Source organism: Hyaena hyaena, unplaced genomic scaffold (assembly GCF_003009895.1).
Source record: "Hyaena hyaena isolate Hyena2069 unplaced genomic scaffold, ASM300989v1 scaffold_128, whole genome shotgun sequence".
Lineage (NCBI taxonomy): Eukaryota > Metazoa > Chordata > Mammalia > Carnivora > Hyaenidae > Hyaena > Hyaena hyaena.
In genome coordinates this window covers 2,710,297-2,730,514 of record NW_024080760.1, presented here as the reverse complement: position 1 = coordinate 2,730,514, position 20,218 = coordinate 2,710,297, and the positions used below count along the sequence as shown (strand labels likewise).

At 43.3% G+C, this 20,218-nt stretch overlaps 1 protein-coding gene across 9 annotated transcripts in view; it reads left to right on the top strand.

Moving 5' to 3' along the window:
* Nucleotides 1–20,218, top strand: part of ABLIM1 (actin binding LIM protein 1) — a 308,719-nt gene that overhangs the window by 262,229 nt on the left and 26,272 nt on the right. For all 9 annotated transcript variants that reach the window (XM_039237629.1, XM_039237635.1, XM_039237626.1 and 6 more), the window contains 4 exons: nt 9,675–9,752; nt 10,473–10,628; nt 14,452–14,487; nt 15,375–15,504. In XM_039237629.1, the coding sequence (XP_039093560.1) occupies nt 9,675–9,752; nt 10,473–10,628; nt 14,452–14,487; nt 15,375–15,504 (400 nt within the window). The remainder of the gene's footprint in view (nt 1–9,674; nt 9,753–10,472; nt 10,629–14,451; nt 14,488–15,374; nt 15,505–20,218) is intronic.

Sequence of the window (20,218 nt, the reverse complement as noted above, 5' to 3'; positions counted from 1 at the left end):
GTTAGTGCTGGACTGGATGCTGTAGAATAACAGGGAAGACACGTAAATTATAAAAATAAAAAGTAATTATAAAATGGTATAAAGGCGTATCATGTAGATCAAGGAATGTCAGATGAGAGAAAGGGTCTCAAGGGGCACTGCCTGGCAAAAGTGGTCTTTGGCTTGAGTTTTGGAGACTGGTTGGATGAGCTCCTATGGAAATGATGAGAAAGGGGTGGGGCTGGTAAGGGGAATCACAGAAGCGTGGAACTAGGGGAACACGATGCTTGGGTAGGGAATGGTCCATCTCAAGAAGGCAGAAGTGAAGAGGGAAAGGAAATGGGAGACCAGGCACCACTTTGTAGAAGCCAAAGGATTTAAATGTACTCTATGTGCTCTCCATAAGAATCCCTGTGAGGTAGCTCTCCTTACTCCCATTTTACAGATGGAGAGACTAAGACCCATCACAGTTATGTAATTTCCCCAGACTTACCACCCCCCCCCCCGCCACACACACACACCCCAGGTCAGTGGAAGAGCTAAGATTGGAAGCCAGGTCTCTGAGCCCATGACTCATGCTCTTTCCAGTACATCACCAGGTGTAGAGAGAAGAACTTGGGAACACAGAAGGAGAGGAGCACTACATACCAGCTCATGTTGCTGGGCTTGGGAAGGAGGGCCACATGCCCTGCAGGGCTGCACAGAAGCACGGATAAGGCTCAGCCAGCTCTTCAGATGAGCCGTGAGGCAGGAGACTATGCTGCCAGCACACACTTGATCTTCTTTGAGGGTCCCTGAGAACCCACTGAAACCTGTTAAAAGATAATAACTTTCCACGATCCTATCTTTGCCCAGATGGAACCCAGCTTTTAGCTCCGCTAACAGTTCAGGGTTCCAACATAGCCCTTCAGTCTGGGCTCTGTGTGTGCACCTTTTTGTGTGCCTGCCAGAATGGCACTGAGGCTCAGAAAGAGTTCATTAGTCTACTTTTATTAAAAGTTTATCTTCTTGTATTAAATGGTTTGGGAGATAGTTAGAAGTATATATTTTAGAGTAGAAAGAAACCTTTTAGACATCAACCCCCTAAGTTTCTTCATCTACAGAAGGAATTCAGCACACAGCTCCCCAGGCATCAGCAGCAAGATGTAACTGTAGATTCTAGGCCTTGGGCATGTTGTGTTGGTCTACGATACTGGGTTGTACCCCAACTTGTATTTGTCCTGTGACCTTCATTCTCTCTTAAAGTTTCAGCTCCATTGACAGGGTTTTCACGTGCAATGAAATTATAGTCTCATGAATCCAGCACAACAGCCAAAGATCGTCCCCACTGCAGATGAGTGCTGCTTAGAGTTAGTACCTCTGTTTGGCAAGAAGTTGCTTTTTCAATAGTTTTGGGGTCTTTTTTTCCCAAAAGTATACTTTATAACTCAAATAGGGTTCTATTTTGTTAGCCTAAGGCTATAGCCAAGTGATGCATTTTCATGACTTGAACAAAAATACCATCATCAAGTGTGAAATTCTTGGTTTGCTCCAGACCCTTAAGTTTTGAAATGGAGAGCATCGTAAGCAGTGGTAGGTTAGAGGAGAGAGAGAATGCTCTGTTTTTAATAACCACTCTCTTCCTAGCCTGTTCAAAAGGGACATCTGATTCCAATTATCTAGCCGTAAATCTCAATGAAGTCAGCTTGAGCTCCATCACAGAAAGTTGTAAACAGCTTGGGACCTAGCAAGGAGACAGGGCATTTGACAAGGTCTTCCTTCACCCATTAGCCATTGAGGAACAGCTCACCAGCACTTTTAAGAAGACTGGAAACTCCAAGTCAGTTCTCAAGTCACACAGATATGTTGATCTTTTAGATGCCTTATACAGGCAACTCATTTCGCCAAATAATATCAAACCTTTTCAGTGCCCCAGTAGGAAATGTACAGGAAGAAAGACATTATTTATAGTCTGCAATTGCTCCTTCTTTCTTCATGCTGAGGTACAAGCAAAAAAAAAAAAAAATGATAAAAATAAAATTACCTGAGAAAAACATATTCCAGTTTTACTTATTTGGAAAAGTTTTATATGAATAGCAAATTTTGTCTTTAGGTAAAACTCAGTACTAACATTTGTAATGTCTGCTATAAGTCATGGTAGACAAAGCACATGATATTCCCAGGACCAAGTTTGTAATAATCTGGAGTGGATCACTTGCTATATTCTTAAAAAGAGCTTCTCTGATGTGCCTTTAGAGACTAAAGCATGGACAGACTGCCATACAAAATGGGCATGAGATTTTTTTTCTTTTGAAACTAACACTCACTATGATAATGTATGCACTTGCAAGCCTGTAATATACCAAACATGTACCGTGTGTGTATATTTTTTTTAAAAGAGCTAATTAGAACCTGTACATTTATCTCAAACAAGGAGATAATGTTGGTTATCATTTTATTAACATCATTACAATACACACTGCCTTATTCCAGGCTTTCACTTTATTCAAATATTTCATTCCTTTTTGGCATGTTTTTATAATTCATCAGTATGTTTAGGGATTATGGTTTATACTAGAAAGATACTGAGGCTCTTGGCCATAGGAAAGGCTGATGACATTTGTGACACTGTCCAGAGAAGGGAATGTGTACCCGTGAACCCTCCCTGCTTCCTCTGAAACATAAAATTCCTTTCTCCAAAGGAGTTAAGTTCACCCTTTCTTGACTTAGCAGTGAACACTCAATATATGTAGATTTTAAAAGTATTCCTTCTTCTGCAGCTGTTATCACCACCTTGTGTAGTGAACTTGGACAAAACCCCAAGGCAGGTACTGTCAATCACAGCAGTTCTTCGTATAAGGTGGTTATCACCTTATATCAGTAGTTGTACCCCAGGCGTCCATAAACCCTTTCCCATCTGGCTGTCAGTTGCGTGTAGTTTCTGTCCCTTCTTAGAGCATGGCTTTGGAGGAATGCAAAGTAGATGGGTAGTTGTTGCGCCCTTGCTCTTGCTGAAAGGGGGGAGGACAGGGGAAGCCGAGAGCTTTTCCAGCACTCCCTGACCAAGAAGGGACCAGACGTTATGGTGGCCCATAATGACAGTAACTGGAAAATATAATTTCTCTGCTCGTTCACCAGGCAGAGCTCTGGTAAGTGTTTTTTAATGATCAGTACCTGAAGAGTGATGAGAGCCGGACGGGAACATAAAAAGATGTCTTCAGGGTAATTTTCACTTTGTGACTGTGCCTTCGGAATGGTAGGACAGAGGGACCAAGTCAAGGCATAGAGGAAATATCAGCTGCAAGGTAGTTAGAGGGCTTTTCAAAAAGATTTCATGCAAAAAGCAAAAAGACATGTATTTACTATAAGTCATCCAATGCAATCGGGTTTTTCTCTTCCCCATTGAAATGAACTACTAGTCTTCTGGTGAGATTTCTCTTGGTTGATTTTTTTTTTTTTTTTTTTTGAGAAAAATAGAAAACCATTTTGAGATCAAAAGTGAGTCCCTGAACATGTGCTGGGGAAATAAATGTAGGTCACACGGACCCTTTGCTTGCACAGTATGAGTGAGGACAACCACATACAATAGAAGGTTCTTAGTGAAGCTCCTTTCCTCCTGTTGCCAAAATAAGGATTCAATTATTTGCCTAATTTTATTAGAAAAATACTTTGAGACATCACAGCCAGTCTATAATCTTTTCTATATCTACTGTGCCTTCTCCACTTTGCCTTGCCTATTTTTCCCCCAAAGATGGCATTTAAAAAAGGGGGGGTGCCTGGGTGACTCAGTTGGTTAAGCGTCCAAAACTTCGGCTCACCTCATGATCTCACGGTTCGTAGGTTCGAGCCCTGCATCAGGCTCTGTGCTGACAGCTAGCTCAGAGCCTGGAGCCTGCTTCAGATTCTGTATCTCCCTCCCTCTCTGGCCCTCCCCTGCTCACGCTGTCTTTCTCTCTCTCTCTCTCTCTCTCTCTCTCTCTCAGAAATACAAAAAAAAAAAAAAAAACAACTGAATTTTCCCACTGTGCTTTCAAGTTGGGTTTTTCCACATGGCATGAAGGAAAAGGTGATTAAAAGAAAATAAGTAAATTGCATCAGTTTCTAATAGCTTAATCACAGATCCTGTTTCCTTCCTCTGTAGAACAGAAATGAGCATACCTTTGAGGATAAACATTTCAAATTACCTTCATTTATAATACAGCTCACTCTGGAACAGCATATGTCTGAACTGCATGGATGCACTCATACACTTTTTTTCTTCTTTTCTTTTAATGTATAACTACGCTGCGGTGCTGTAAACGTATTTTCTCTTCCTTGGGATTTTCTTAATTACATTTCTTTACTCTAGCTTGCTTTCTTGTAAGAATACAGTATGTGGTACATATAACATACAAAATGTGTGGTATTCAACTGTTTATGTTCTCAATAAGACTTCCTGTAGGCTATTGGTAATTAAGTTTTGGAGGAGTCAAAAGCTACACGTGGATTTTCCACCACACAGTGGGTCGATGCTGCTAACCTGTGCACTCTTCAAGGGAGAGCTATCTAGGCAAGAGAGTACTTTAGTTCGTCCTAACTCTCATAGAGGCTTACAAAGCCTGCTGACCCATTGGGTTATTGTTTAGTAATTACTGGGTCACAGTTGTTAACGTGAATGTCAGAATGGGTTGAAATAGTAATGTAGGTTAAATAATTGCATATAAGGATCATCTGTGGAAATGGGGATCCTCAGTAAAACTTGGTTCTAGCCCAGCATGGTGACCTGGTAAAGAAGAAACAGTCCGTGGGACTTGAGAGCGGGAGAGCATGGCAGTTATGTTGTTGCTTTTCAGGTTAAATGAGTTTCAATTGGAGTAGATTTGGGCTTCTATATTGGAAGATAGCTATATGCCTTTTGAAGCTGTCTTGGTCGTCAGAGATGCCCAGCAAGTTATTTATTGATTAATCAGGGAGCAAAATATAGCTGAAAGAATAAAAGGGTTTCTTTTCTTGTTAAAATTTTTTAACATTTATTTTTTTTTGAGAGACAGAGACAGAGCACAAGTGAGGGAGGGGCAGAAAGTGAGAGGGAGACACAGAATCCGAAGCAGCTCCAGGCTGTGAGCTGTCGGCACAGAGCCTGACACGGAACTCGAACTCATTAACTGTGAGATTATGACCTGAGCCAAAATTGGACACAACTGACTGAGCCACACAGGTGCCCTAAAAGGGTTTCTTTTAATAATAAGGATCTTCTTTTATTTTTATTTATTTATTTATTTATTTTTCTAGAAAAGAGAGAGAGACAGCATGAGCAGGGGAGGGTCAGAGAGAGAGGGAGTCACAGACTGAAACAGGCTCCAGGCTCTGAGCTGGCAGTCAGCACAGAGCCCGACGCGGGGCTCGAACCCACGAACCGCGAGACCATGGCCTAAGCGAAAGTCGGACGCTCAACCGACTAAGCCACCCAGGTGCCCCTAAGGATCTTCTTTTAAAACATTCAACATGTTTCAAATTCTAGATATTTAGCATTGAAATGGAAAATTCCAAATATTTAAGATTAAAACAGACCCCCCCCCATAAAAACACCCAAAATAATAGTTCAGTTTTAAAAAGTAATTTTATTATCTTCATAAAGGAGGTACCGCTAACCTCCGGTGGTGGAGCATGTACACTTCAGGAGCCGTTAGGAACTGTGGCAGAGAAGCAAGAATCCTCGAGGGCTGTTTAAGCCTTGAGCATTGTTGAAGAGGCAGCAAACCAGGAACCATTCTGGCAGATAAGACAGGCCTGTGCAAGGTCTTTGCCATCAGGCACAGGAAGGGCATTGATTGCTAAACCTGAGGCCTAAGCAAGCAGTCACTGTCTCAGAAGGATATACGGTCACTGCACAGAGCTCTCACAAAGGGGAAGGGCAATTGTCAATTTGATTGTCGTCCTACATACTGTGATACATTCACACATCTAAGTTCTGATGGGAAGGCATGCAAGCGCAGTAGCTGTAGAGAGCTCTAGAAACATCTAGTCCACATAGCTCGCATTTGAAAGGACTGTTCTGTCATGAAGAGGAAAACAGGTAGTGCTCTCTTTCCCTATGTGAGATTAACAGAACTTAGGAAATCCAGTCTAATGTCCGATGTCTGGAAAATGCTGAAAATAGGTACTTGCCATATGGTGGGCGAGGGGTTTGAAGCTTTCTAGGTATTGATTCCTTTGTCCCTATGTTAGGTGTTAGTACCCTCTTCTCCATTCTATAAATGAGAAGCTGAAGCTCAAGAAAGTCCCAAGAAAAAGAGAGAGAGAAAGCGAGAAAGGAAAGAAAAAGGAAAATTCCTATTCTGCCCAACAACTAGGAGAGCTGGATTTGAACCAAATTACTTGATCCCAAACCAGCCATTTCACCCCCCTACACTATACTAGGGTTGTGTTTTATCCCACTGTTTCATTTTAGATGGGAAAACAGAAGGAAGAAGGACCATTGTAAGAAAATAAGGATGTAACTCAACCCATAAGCAAGATTGCTATGGAAATAGAGTTTACAGTAAGGTTAGGAAACCAGAATAAAGCAAAAAGCAGCAACAGTAAATGCAATGAAACAAGGAGAAATTTCTGCACCTCCAAGAGACATCTTGAGTGTTTCCCAGTGCTGAATGGTCGGAAGGTACTCATGGAAGATTGATCTCTCCACAAGAGGCAAGGCATCCTTGTATTTAGTGAATAGCTGAACTGATTTTGAACACTCTGACTATAAAAATCTGAAATATTTATTTTAGAGTCAGAGAACCCAGGGCAGGTGTATGCAGAGTGAAGGTGGTTCAGATCTGAAAACCTTAAAGAATGAAATGGGACCTGACCGGAATTCAGATTGACCGATAACTCTTAAAACCCTTAGCTCCGCCCTTAGCTCCGCCATGTTAGTGGTGCAAAGGTACCAGCTGAATGCTTCAGAGGGAGCCTGTGTAACTCACACTCTAATCTGGTGAAGAAGGAGGTAAAGAGAGCCTGAATGGAAACAAGCTGGTTCAGCCAAGGGACCTTTTCCTTCCACGGAGTTCCTCATCCCGGGAAGAGAGCATTACAGACCCTGTCCCGGGCATGTGTTCACATGACTTTCCAGTTACATTCCCGTCCGCATGCGCAGCACACAAGGTAACTAAATGCCTCAGAGCCACCCCCAGGTGCATCACTACAGAAAAGTTAGAAAGTATCCCCTGACTCGTATTTGGCAAAAATAAGGTGAGTGACTTGGGAGAGACCCCAAAGGTCCATGTGTTCTTTGGCTGTTCACACTATGTCCCAACTGCTTGTTAGTGAAAACAAAACTTTGTCATAGCAACGCCAGGAACCAAAGATGTCTGGCTGTCCTGTATGACATCCACCCTGCCTGATCACACCCCACCATGGTGAGCCACGGCACCTCTGGAGCTAATGGCAATAAAAACATTTTCAGTTGGCCGGCACTCACTTCTGCTAGTTGATCTCAATCTGTTTTTTGTTTTTTTTTTTAAATTTTCTCCTCGTCTGTCCCATAGCTGTGTTAATGGGAAATAAAGGGTCACGTTCACCTTACAGTATGGGGGGGAGGGGTTGTAGTGCAGGGGCCAAGAGCTTGGGCTCCATCTCTAGGGTGTCTGGCTTCAAGTCCAGACACTTGTGTGCTTGTGCGGCTTGGAGCATGCATACTTCTTCCTCATCTGTAGACCAGATGTCTTCCTCAAGGGGTTATTGAGGAGATTGAAGGGAGATCAAGCCTGAGAAACGTTCTGCACGGAGCCTGCCACATAGTAAGCAAACGACACACGTTAGCTCCCATTAATATTCTTGGGCTGTTACTTACCAGGTTTCATTCTGATACTGAGTTGGCATATCTTCCCTCCTGGCCACTTGAAGCTGAAGGGCTACCTGTAGTGAATGGTTACCCCACAGAGAGGCACCCTGGCTCAACTTTATTAAGATGTGGCCTCTCTTTTTAAAGAAGGGCTACACTTTGGTTGTATCACCCCTTACATTTCATTGGGAAACAGGTCGAAGAATTGAGCTTTTTGAATAGTGTTATTATGTGAATCCTTCCTTTCTCCATATACTCAGAATTGAGAATTTTCTCGTACTGAGACATGCACGTGATTAGAAAATTTAAGTCTAGGAGGAAGGTAGTTGTGTGTGGCAGGTTTTGGGGAAGAGACCAGAAGCAGCGAGCCTGCCACAGCTCCACTGTGCACAGCGTGATCCCTCCAACCCCTCCTCCACCCTGTGTGTCTCAAAGACATGAAACAATACTTCACACCCCTCAAGTGAATTCCAGTAGAGTCTGATCACTGCCCGACTTGAATTGGCCGGGTGGGTTTGCTCTCATTATTTCAGATGTGAATTACGTAGTGATGCCACATCCTTATTTTTAGAGGAGGTTTTTGGCTCAGTTACATTCATGTTCAAGGTGCCAGATATCAGTAGAAGCAGTACCAAAGAGGAAAGATCCTATTCCTAACGTAGAACTGGCAAAATCTCCTCTCCAAGCAATACCTGTACGGAGGGGAGTGAGTCTTTCAATTGAGACTAGGCCTTGGGTTTTCTTTGCAGAGGTTTCCAGAATGTGCCAGGCAGGGTGCAAGGCAGCTAACCCTACTTTATACATTTCCTGCCCACTGCCATCACCGCCACTCACTCTCAGGGTCCTCGAGGCATATGTTACAAAGTCTGGCTTCTTTTCTCTTTCTGAGTGGCCAACCACAAACCTTACCTCAGTGACTCAGTGACTCTATGTGGGGATAGCCTCACGTCACGTAATTAACGTTGAGTCAATTATCAACGAAGTGTTTACCAACAATAAATTCTAGCTCATTCCTTCAACAAATGTCCATGCCTTCTACTTACCTACATGAACATCAGGCATATACAGTGGTGAAAAATTAAATCCTGTGAGAGCAGAAGTGGTAACTAAAGTTTGCAACGATAATACACATGATGCGGAAAAACAGCCAACAATAGACATGGGATTTATGAATTGTATTCATGAAGGAAATTTATGAATGACCCTGAGAGAAAATAAGGGTAACCATTCTGGATTGAAAGATCAGAGAGGGCTTCTTTGAGGAGGTGATATGTAAAGCCAAGACTGAAGGAGGAAAAAAATACCAGTAAAATTGGGGATCAGAGCACTTCAGGCAGAGCTGGGATAAGAACCCTGAAGCAGGGATGTGCCCCGTGTTCCATGAGTGATGTTGGGTAGTGAGAAGGGGGAGAGGAAGGCAGGGGCAAAACCCCGAGGCCCTGGGAGTTGTGACCTTATTCTAAGGGGTCGCTGGTGCCAAAAACAGGCTAGGAGCCATCTAAACTCTGTTCTTAAAAGACCTCTCTGGCCCTTGGGCTCCAGGGGATTTGAAGAGAGCAAGAACAAAGGCAGGAAACCTGCAGAGAAGGTCATTGCAGTGGTCTGGTGATGGGGGCTGGGATCGTGGCCACAGAGGTAAAGGGAAATGTGTGTGACGGGAGAGCCAGAAGGTTTTGGAGGGGACTGGGAAGAGACGGTAAAAAGAAGAAAAGTCCCCAAATGCATTTTCAAGGCTGATCGCACAGCCAGTTCTCCTTTCTCGTTCTTTCTAGGTTATACTTTCCCTTCGTCAGAATAGTCACAAGTCTTTTTTTAGCCAGCTTCGTTTTCAGTAAACGCTAGGGACACAGGCCAGTGTTGATTCTGAAGCCATGGTCTGAAATCTTACAAGGCACCGTTTATTTTACAGCCCACCAGGACTTCCTCTGAAAGCATTTACTCTAGACCAGGCTCCAGTATTCCTGGGTCTCCAGGTCATACTATCTACGTAAGTATTTACTTCTGGAAAAGATACTTCCGGGATAGGTAAAGGAGCAGATTGTGATAGTGGAGGGGTGATCCAAAATAGAATAATTGGAAATGACTTCTATTTCTGTTATGAGATCCGGTTTTCATTTTTGAAGATCAGCCTTCTCAACCATGTCTTCCTTCGGGTAATTAAATGGATATGCCAATGTAGCCATTGATGTCAGTGACCCATAAAATGCAATAAAGCTATGTAGGACTAAAACGTGCTGTGCCTAACTGGGATATAGATACTCGGGGATTAATTATACATTTCAGAATGCTGATACTGAGTATTCTTAAATTCTGCCACAAAGGTATTTAAATATTTAGTTTATCAAATATGCAGTTCTTGTTTTTAGCCATCTGGGAGGATTTTTTTGACCATCTGTTTGAGCTCTTCCATCTCTGTAATAAATTTAGGAAAATTATCCTGAAGGTTTTTAGGCTTTTCTACTTGGTTTATCCTACGAAGACTTTTTCCTAAGCTTTTAATGACTTTTTAAAAATGTGATTAATATATGGTATAAATCAGCAACTTTCTAAAGCAAAATGCCTTTGGTTTTAAAACTAAGCAAAATGTTATGATTTTTGTTTATTTTTAAGGTCTTCACCTTTTGAGCAGGACATGAAATAACACTTAACAATAGTTCCCCAGAGAAAATCCTGAAGAACAATTTTTCTTTCTGTTTAACTTTGCCAGGCGAAAGTGGACAATGAAATCCTGGATTATAAGGATTTAGCAGCCATTCCCAAGGTCAAGGCAATATACGATATTGAGCGTCCAGATCTTATTACCTATGAGCCTTTCTACACTTCGGGCTATGAGGACAAACAGGAGAGGCAGAGCCTGGGAGAGGTAATAAATTCTAGAAGCTGTGAGTTATACATCTTCACTTTTGTCACATGTGTAAGAACTAATTGGAATCCAAAAAAGGCCAAGGGTCCTTTGGACTGCCTACTGTTTGCAGGCTTCCCTACTACGTGCTTTGAGGTACTCAGGAGCCTAACACACCACCCCTGGGCTCGGGAGGTGACAGGGGGGTGAAAGAGTAGACCAACCAGAGAAAATAACAGTGAAGGTTGAACCAGCATTAGTACCAGGTTGTGGGAGAGCAGAGCGGGCATACTGGGAAGGAAGTCCATGTTGTCAGGGGAGAATCTGAGCTGGGCAGAGGGGATAATGGAGGGAGAGTGTTCTGGGGTCTTGATCTGGGGGCAGACTGAAGTCTCTTCATGGGGATCGTGAGGAAAGAGAACATACATCCTGAATCATGACAGCTACAATCCGCAGCATCTTAGAATAGTTAGAATGTGCGAGAACAGAAAGAGTAGAGAGGTGGCGTCCACAGAATGGCATAACCATGTGAACCCATGTTCTGGAATCAAACTACCTGTGCTGAACCTGGGAGCTCCCATATGCTGCTTGTATGACTTTGGCTATGTGACAACCATTCCGACCCCTAGTTTGTTCATCTGTAAAGCAGGATGACAGAATTCACCTAATAGGATGTTCGTAAAGATTAAATAAACTGTCTGTTAAAAGCTAATATCTATATAATATCTAGATAACTTATTATCTATTAAAACTAATCTGTATAAACTAATCTGTTAAGCCACTTAGCAGAGTCAGACTCATGGTAAATGTTCAGCAAATGACAGCTGCTACTGTGGTCGTTACCTGTCCCCTTAAGGTTTATTAACGCTCTCCCAACATCAATGGTCCAGAGCCTGGAACGCAACCTCTCAGCCCCTTGAGGTCCTTCCCATCCCTTCCCAGGGCAGGGGGCTCCCTGCTGTCACCACCTACCTGGGTCATGAGGGCTCTGGTCTGTTTCCTCTGGCATGTTCAACTTGATCTAAACTTTTTTTCCCTTTTTATTTTTAAAATGGGAATCATCTATAGACTCTTTTGAGCCCAGTCAGAGAGATGTTCCCCAGGTATTGGACTGAAATTAGCTGTTCAAAGTTAAAACAGACTGTACACTATTTAACAGCACACAGCGCTTTGAGATCTTAGATGAAAAAAAAAAAAAAGCCATGGAAACATGGTGATTCTGTTTAATTTGTTCTCAATCATATACATATAGAATATTTGTTTTGTAACGATGCTAATATTTATTCACAACTGTAAGATATGTTGTTCTTTTTGTTTATTTTTCCTTGTGGGATTTATTCAGAGCATAGCTCTGTGTTGAAATGGCCGTTGGACAGGATGGATATCCATTTTCAGGTAGTGCCGCCTAGTGGTCACATGTCTGTCACTGCACCTGAAGCTGTTCAAACGCAGGTTGATTGGCCTGGGTTGTTCAGTTCCCACTGGGCCCTGGAGAGTTGCATAGGACGATGAAAGAAAAAGGAAAGTTCCTGAACAGAGTGCGCAGGGGCTGGTCCTGGAGCAAGTGGATGTGAAATTTCTAATATTCAAGTCAGATAAATGGGGGGAGCTGAGTCGTTTACGGTGTTTTAGGGTCGGGGGGAGGGGCGGTGTATTTCCCAGTGGCTCCGTTTTGAGCAGCAACACATCAAGCACTGAAGTTTGGGCCCTGAAGTGAACATTTCAGGGTTTCAAGTCAGACTCTGATATTTACTAACAATACGACTTTGGGAAAAATGCGTATTTCAGTCTCATCTGTAAACTCAAGACAGTAATACCTACCTCAGAGGTTTCTGTGAGGATTAAGTGAAATATTTTGATTAAAACAGTACCCAGCACTTAAGTGCTCAACAAAAACACTGGCTTCTCTCATAACGGAGGTCTCAGCATCGATACCGTCATAACCTAGTGTGATGACCTGGGCGTTTCTCTGAGGACAGAATCTCAGTGGGAAGAGCCCCCAGATCAGAAAGCAGATATATTTATGAACTCTTCTCCAGTGAATGCATCTTGCAACTTAGAAAACTTTACAAGCTGTGTGATTGTTTATTCCTTTAGTTATTAACACGTGTCCCAAAGAATCCCCTTAGGGCCCCTGGGTGGCTCAGTCGTTAAGCGTCCAACTTCAGCTCAGGTCATGATCTCACGGTTCATGAGTTCAAGCCCCGTGTTGGGCTCTGTGCTGATAGCTCAGAGCCTGGAGCCTGTTTCAGATTCTGTGTCTCCCTCTCTCTCCGCCATCCCCCACTCATTCTCTCTCTCTCTTAAGAATAAATAAATTTTTTTTTTAATTTTTAAAAAAAGAATCCCTATATTGCCAGTTTAGAAACACCAGAGGAATAAATTTGATGTTCTGTGTAGCCATTTGTGCCTTCAGAAGGCATGAGAAGGGCGGATCCAGAAGCCTCTGTCAGCAAGGTCAGGCGTGCTCCTGCCCTCACAAAGCCCATCTTCACCCAGTTAAGATGCCCCGGGGATAGGCTGTAGCTGCAGCCAAGACCACAGGCCTTGAGAAATCTGCAGTGCAAGAGAGCCCGGAAGCTTCTTGTGATGGGCGGTAAGGGGCAAATTCTGAAGCTGAGAAATCCACCACTGGACGTGTTCTTCAGAATGCTTCATTTACATTCCGTTCACTTTGAATAGTTTTTTGCATTTTAATTGTAAACATTTCATTCATTCACTTGGGAAATATTTGGTGGGCACCTAATATGTGCCAGCAGCTGCTCTAGTTCCTGGGATACTTTGCTGTAAAGGAGCAGAGTTCTTGCCCTCATGGAGCCTGCAGCGGAATGTGGGAGACAGACAGTAAACAGATACATAATACGGTTTTACAGGGTAGAGTGCTAGACGAAAAATGAAGCAGAGTAAGGAAAAAGCATGTGGGGCTGGCTTGGTCCTTGATTTTTATTTTGTTTTTCTTATGTCTTTATTTAATTTGAGAGGAAGAGAGAGAGAGAGCGGGAGAGGGGGAGACACAGAGTCTGAAGCAGGCTCCAGGCTCTGAGCTGTCAGCACAGAGTCCAATGCGGGGCTTGAACCCACAGACTGTGAGATCATGACCTGAGCCGAAGTCGGACACTTAACCAAATAAGCCACCCAGGCGCCCCTGGCCTGCTCCTTTAAATAGGAGAGTCAGAAGGCACTGTGTGGCACCACTTGTGAGTTGAGACCTCACTGAAGAAGAGAGGGAGCCCTACAGGTGTCCAAATGAAAAAAAAAAAAAAAAAACACTGCTGACAGAAAGCACAGCAAGTGCAAAGACCCTGAGGTCAGGGAGGGTTTGGTCTGTGGATTGCCCCAAGGATGCCTTTGTGCCTGGAGGGATGGAAGCCAGAAGGCGACCAATAGTGAGGTTGGCAAGCCCACCAGGGCCGGATGCCATGGACCTGGTCATCACTGGCCTGTTAGCAAACAATTTTACGTGATTGCCATGGTTACACTTCCATCGACAGCCATGTTTACGGGATTCTGTGTTTCACCAGACACTGTAACTCATAGTAGTAAATGGCATAGTTTGAGCATAGCGGGGAAGTTTGTGTAGCTTAAACATCTAAAGCATGATAACGTATTTATCAGAAGCCACACTTCTTAGGGAGGGATGTGTGCCAGCCTCCTAGAATCTTGGTTTTCATGTCCCTGTCTTAGCCCCATGCTCAACTCACTCAACTGAAAGAGGGGATGGGCAAGGGGAGCTGGCACTGGAGTTGGAAGCCACCTCGTGCCAGGTGATTCTGATAAACAACTAATGAAACTGAATAATGAATTAACAGACGTTGTGACTTTAAATTCTCTCTCATTCTTCTAGTCTCCAAGGACTTTATCTCCTACTCCGTCAGCAGAAGTAAGTGCCATTTTTGAAAATTATCATGGGTGGGATTTGGGGAGTTCCTTGGACTTTTCCTAGACTGGAATTCTTGAAGAAGGACATTCAACAAAACAACGACAGAAACATCGTGTGTCAAATACTAGTGGTGATATATTATTCCATTGAATTGATACGACTAATTCACTTGATTATTCCCTGATGTGTTGAGAAAGTTTTATCTTTGTAAGCGGTGGTATGATAAATATCTTTGGGCAAATTTTTCCATATGACGATCCCACTTTATTTTTTCTTGGGATATGTTTCGCAAAGTGGGAAGTAGAATTTCCTGGGTTTGAGGCTGCCACCAGCTTATTCTCTGGTAAACTCAACTTAAAATGTCACCAGGTCAATGTTATGGACAGTGTGGGTTGGTGGTCAGAACAGGGAGGCTGGTCCTGAAGGGGGCTCTGCCTGTATGAGCTACACATCTACACAGTGGTCTCCTACCTGCTCTGAAACAGTCTGCATTTGTGGAGAAGGGAGGTCAGACCTTGTGTTGGACCTTCCTTGTTACACAGATCAGATGAAATGATGTACATGAACACGCTTTGTAAAACTGAAAAGCACAGTATAAACTTGGCCGTTGGAGATACTGTCTTTTCCCAGAGCTCTCTCAACACTGGAATTTATCATTTTACCTCTTAAAATTTGGCCCGATGCAAGTACTACTGGTTTCAAACAAAGTGCATTCACCACAGAATGCTCCTTTGCATACGTCTTTAAGGATATGGCCCTAAAATGTGTACATGAACAGGTGGACATGAGAGTTCCCGGGCAACGTCTGTAGAACGTGACTTCCCTTGGACCTGATGCTAGCCTGAATGTGTGTCTGACACCCCCACTTTCCCATACTCTCTCTCCAGGGCTACCAGGATGCTCGGGACCGGGTGATCCACCGGTCCACCAGCCAGGGCTCCATCAACTCCCCCGTCTACAGCCGCCACAGCTACACTCCAACCACGTCTCGCTCTCCCCAGCATTTTCACAGACCTGGTAAGGGCACCTGTTCCCGAAATCCACTCTGTGTGATAGTCTGTGCTGCTGTGTGATTGTGATTTTCTTTTCCCCACCGCTGACAGCGCGGTAAAAATCTAGCTGCCAAATAGATCTCCCCTTTCCCCAGAAAAAGGAAAAAAACTGATAACCCAACTACAATTTGTGTTATTTTATGGTTCTATTCATTATGCTTTATTAAATAATTACATTTTGACAGGGAACAACAGGAAGCGAGTCTTTTTTAAAAATAGTTTTAGACTTGAAGAAAATCCCACCACTTTGAGACTTAAAATGAAGATTCCCAAAATAATTTGATGTTCCTTTTAGGCACATCAGCCTCATCTAAAATCCAGCATTAGCCATTTGTTGGTGGGTTTATTGTGTTTCCCTGATCCAGGCACACGGTGTTACTAAGCATGCTTGGTTAAGCACCTTCTAGAAGGAAGTATTACATGCAACCTCAGGGTTGTATTTGATAACTTTTCAGATCCATTCCAGCCCATAGATTTTGGACCAGACTTAGAAAACAGAAAAACAGTGTAGAGACGAAGTATGCTAGAGAGTATCAAATAATAGTGGACTCCAGGTGACCACGTGTACACAGTGCAGTCCCTGTGACTATCGGTGGGTGTTGCGGGTGTGGAACAGAAGAATGGAGATCCCAGCACAGATCCTGGGTTCCCTGGGAAATAGATTCCCACAGAGAGGCTCTGGCCTTCTAAACAAACTTGGTGGCAGCATACATCTCCAAAGACTTCATTGTAAGCTTCTTGTTCTGCACAGACTTTTGAGAACAGACTCATATGCTAGCCTATTTTATAAAATAAAACCAGAGGAAATGAACAGAATATAAAAAAGGCTGCAACCTTTTCCTTAAAACCATAGATTTAATTCTCATACAGGATTGAACTTTTAGTATATGATTCTTTAATAATGTATAGTTTCCCCAAGGCCATAAATACCTGGTATTTGTAGAGTTATGTTACATGAGAATTTTTCAGGAAATGGATTCTTTTTTTTTTTTTTTCATATGCAGATATATTCATTTCATTCGTGCCCCGGACCTGGGTCTGGATTTAAGCCCTTGTCTACATGGGGGACAAGACATCCTCTGTGTGACTACCCCTCCTTATAGGCATATGCTGAGGTCACTGAGGCCATGGCCATGACCTTATCAGGATGACGTGGGGCTACAGGGAAATCATTGTTCCATAGGCTGCCAAATAGCAAGGGGGTGGTCAGCCTGGGAAATTATTTCCCTAGAAGATCATGTCATCGTTGAGCACTGAAAGTGTTTGTCCGTTCCAGCCATGGTTCTGATGCCCGCAACCTTTAGGACATTCCCCATTCTAAGTGCCCTTCCTCCTCCTCACAATCCGACTCTTAGGGCTTACAGTTATTTTTTTCAAGATCTATCCTTGTCAAGTGGAGTCGGCGGGGTGCTGACCGCAGAGTTGTGGTTGGTATAGGACACCTCTGATTATCCACTCCGTGGGTTCCAGAAGCCAGGTGGTGGGTCACGCCCCCCAGGGCCGGGTTTGGTTTCAATGGTCCATTCTTCTTCCAAGATCAGGAAGCTGCCAGTCCCCTAGTGCTGGCACCACACAGCTCTCAGGATCACGAGTAGCTCTTTGCCACCTGGGGAGCACAAAGGGGCCCTCCCTCTCCGCAGGCAGAATAAAATTAAACTTCTAGTGGGAGAGGTCTGCGGCTTTAAACAAACAAACAAACAAACAAACAAACAAAAGGATCTGACCCTTACAGATAAGTACTTCTTTTCAATGTTCTCAAAATGATTGTCATTTTTTTTTTACATGTGTGTCAGGGGGTTCTGTTTTGCCAGGTGTTTTTTTAAAAGCAGCTATTTCTGAGTCTAAGTGACACGCCCGTACTGGCCTGACAGTAAGGTGTCATCCTGACAGAGAATGTCCCGGTGGCTATTCCTTCGCATAAAGCCATTTATTCGCAGAGAGTAACTCTGTTCCAACCTGAACCTATTTGCACATCCTCCCACTTTGCCTGACCCTTAGCAGGTGCGTTCTTAACCCTTTCTCCTTCCTCCTCTTTCAGACTCCTGATTAACGGTCTTTATTTTCGCCCCCCCCCCCCCCCCCCCCCGGAACGATGATGGTGTCCCTGCTCCTGTGTTAATTTCTGTTCTTCTTTTCTGTTTCCACGTTGCCCTGCCCCTGGCTCCTTGCGCACAGAGCTGCTGTCTCCTGGTGTGCACCTGCGCACCAGCAGCCTCAGCTCCACCCACAGCGACTCCCGCCCCAACTCCCCCTTCCGACACCACTTCATTCCCCATATCAAAGGTAAGGAGGCAGGCTTCTCCAGGCGGCACCCCGCATAGTGGAGATTTATTAGCACCCCGGGAAGGCTAATAAGGTGTATCTCCAGAGTTAGCTCCCAGCTTTCGACCTCTCCGCATGCCTGCGTGTGTCATCACTACACCCAGCGTCTTAGAACTGGCATGGCATCTCTCGGTAGGAGAAGTATGTCATTTCTAAGGGCTCTGGATGAAGAAACAGGAAGTGTGTGTAAGACCAGGAGATTTATTAGCCACTGCTGAGGAAAAGAACACCCATATATTATCATTTTGTTTTTCTGTGCATCAAAAGCAAAATATAATATATAGTTGGGGTATCTTCCTGGTTTTGCTATGTGACGTGGCTCAGCAAAACATACCGCTGTTTAGCAATAAGTATCCAGAACTTGTCTCAGTGGTAAGAAGCCATTTAACCACTTAATGATATTAAGACATTTGGATGGTGTAAAAAGATCTATGGCGGTGTGACTTAAGTGCCTCTCGTTGAGCCAACCCTTAGAGTAACCGTCTTTTGACTGCTCCTGATTTCTGCATGATATTGAAGAGGAGCTTTGCCTTCTGTTTTCTGTTTCTGCCCCACATTCCCTTTATGGCATTCCCATTGTTCCCCTCATTGTCCATTTTACTTCTGTAGCAATCCTCAACTGGGGCCCATGTTCCCCATCCGAGAGTCCTGATTGGGTTCCAAAGGGGCCATAATGTAAAATAAGTATGAGCTCCCAGAAGGATGCTAACTTTTTTCATAGTCTTCACGTGAACCAAATTAACCAATGACACTAGCTGAAGGAGGGAGTGCCCAGGCCAGTACCCTGTTGTAAGTTTCCTGTTATATAAGTATCTTGTTAGAAGACTTGAGGTAGACCTAACAGATCCTAACTCTGTGTTCCAAAATGCTCAGATCACGAGCACTGCTACTGAGTAGCCAAAATGCCATTCTAGTTGACCGAGCTTTCATTTACCGTCCACTCAAGCTATTTTCTTATTGCTCGCTTGAATTTTTGAGCCACCGAGTCCTAAAATATAGACGCACTGCACTTAATCAGCACCCAGTTATCTTATGTGTGCTATTTTCGCATTCTCTGTGCTGTAAAAATAATGTTGCTGACGTGCTTGTTGAAGAAACATACCCTTTGTCATTAGCTAAGAAGCTAGCATTTTCTATTTGGAGCAGCGCTTTCTAAAATTCTTGACAGATTACATAAAATTATTATTGCTAATTAGTATTTGGGGGGGTTACTATCTAGATATCAAAATGATACTTTAGGGAATGTTGATAAAGCCATAAGAAATTACTGAAAAACTTTAGAGGTGTATTTTAAAGAGACTTTAATATAGAAATCCTTGCCAAACTAAGATATGTTTGTTTGTGTCGAATATGCCAGAGAAAATAGATTTTTAATTCAAAAAGGTAAACTGCCTTGCTTGGTTATTTCATGTTACACCTTTCAGAAGAGATGCTTTTCGTAGGAAGAAAAATGTCACGTGCCCTGTAAAGTTACACAAAGTCTGTACAAATACACGTCACGAAATGTCGAGGCTCACACAATCTTGTGTCTGTGAGCAGCTTTATGGAGAGTTGGAATACCCAAATGAACACTGGAGTCCTAGGTTTAAGTATTATCTGTGTCCTTTGCCAGCAGTGGGACCTTGGATTGTCGACTTAACCTTTTGAGTGTCACTTGCTGCCTCATCTAAATCTCTCCTAGGTCACTGAGGGTACTGAGGTCAAGTACCCTGGTGTATAATAAGCACTCAGCTCACCTTGTCTGTAAGAGTTTCCCCCTCGGCTTGGTGCCCTTAAGGCACCTTTGATTGCACCGTTTCACTCTATTCTCTGGTTAAGGGGCCCTGGTCAAGAGCTCACATCAAGGGAGTGACAGCACGTGAACCAGAATGCAGCCTCCCCGCCCCCCCCAATCCCTCACTCATATTGAGCGTGTGTGTTTCAGTATAAATATACATTAAGTATCATTTTTAAAGCAAACTTTTTTTTTCCATCTCTATTTAACTAGAACATTGCATTCTTATTGAGGCTAAGGCAAACAGCTGCTTTCAGCCACTTAAATTTTTACCTCTCAACAGAAATACCACACAATTATAAAAATGACAGTACCTCGGTGTGCTTAAATGGCACCTTATTAAAAAGGTAGATATACAGTTGACCCTTAAACAATGTGGGGGTCCCCTGCACAGCGGAAAATCTTTGTATAACTTTTGACTCCCCAAAAACTTAACAACAAATGGCCGACTGTTGACTGCATACTTTACCAATAACACAGTCAATTAACACATGTTTTGTATGTCATAGGTATTATATACTATATTCTTACAGTACAGTAAGCTAGCGAAAAGAACATTTTATTAAGCAGATCAAAAGGAAGA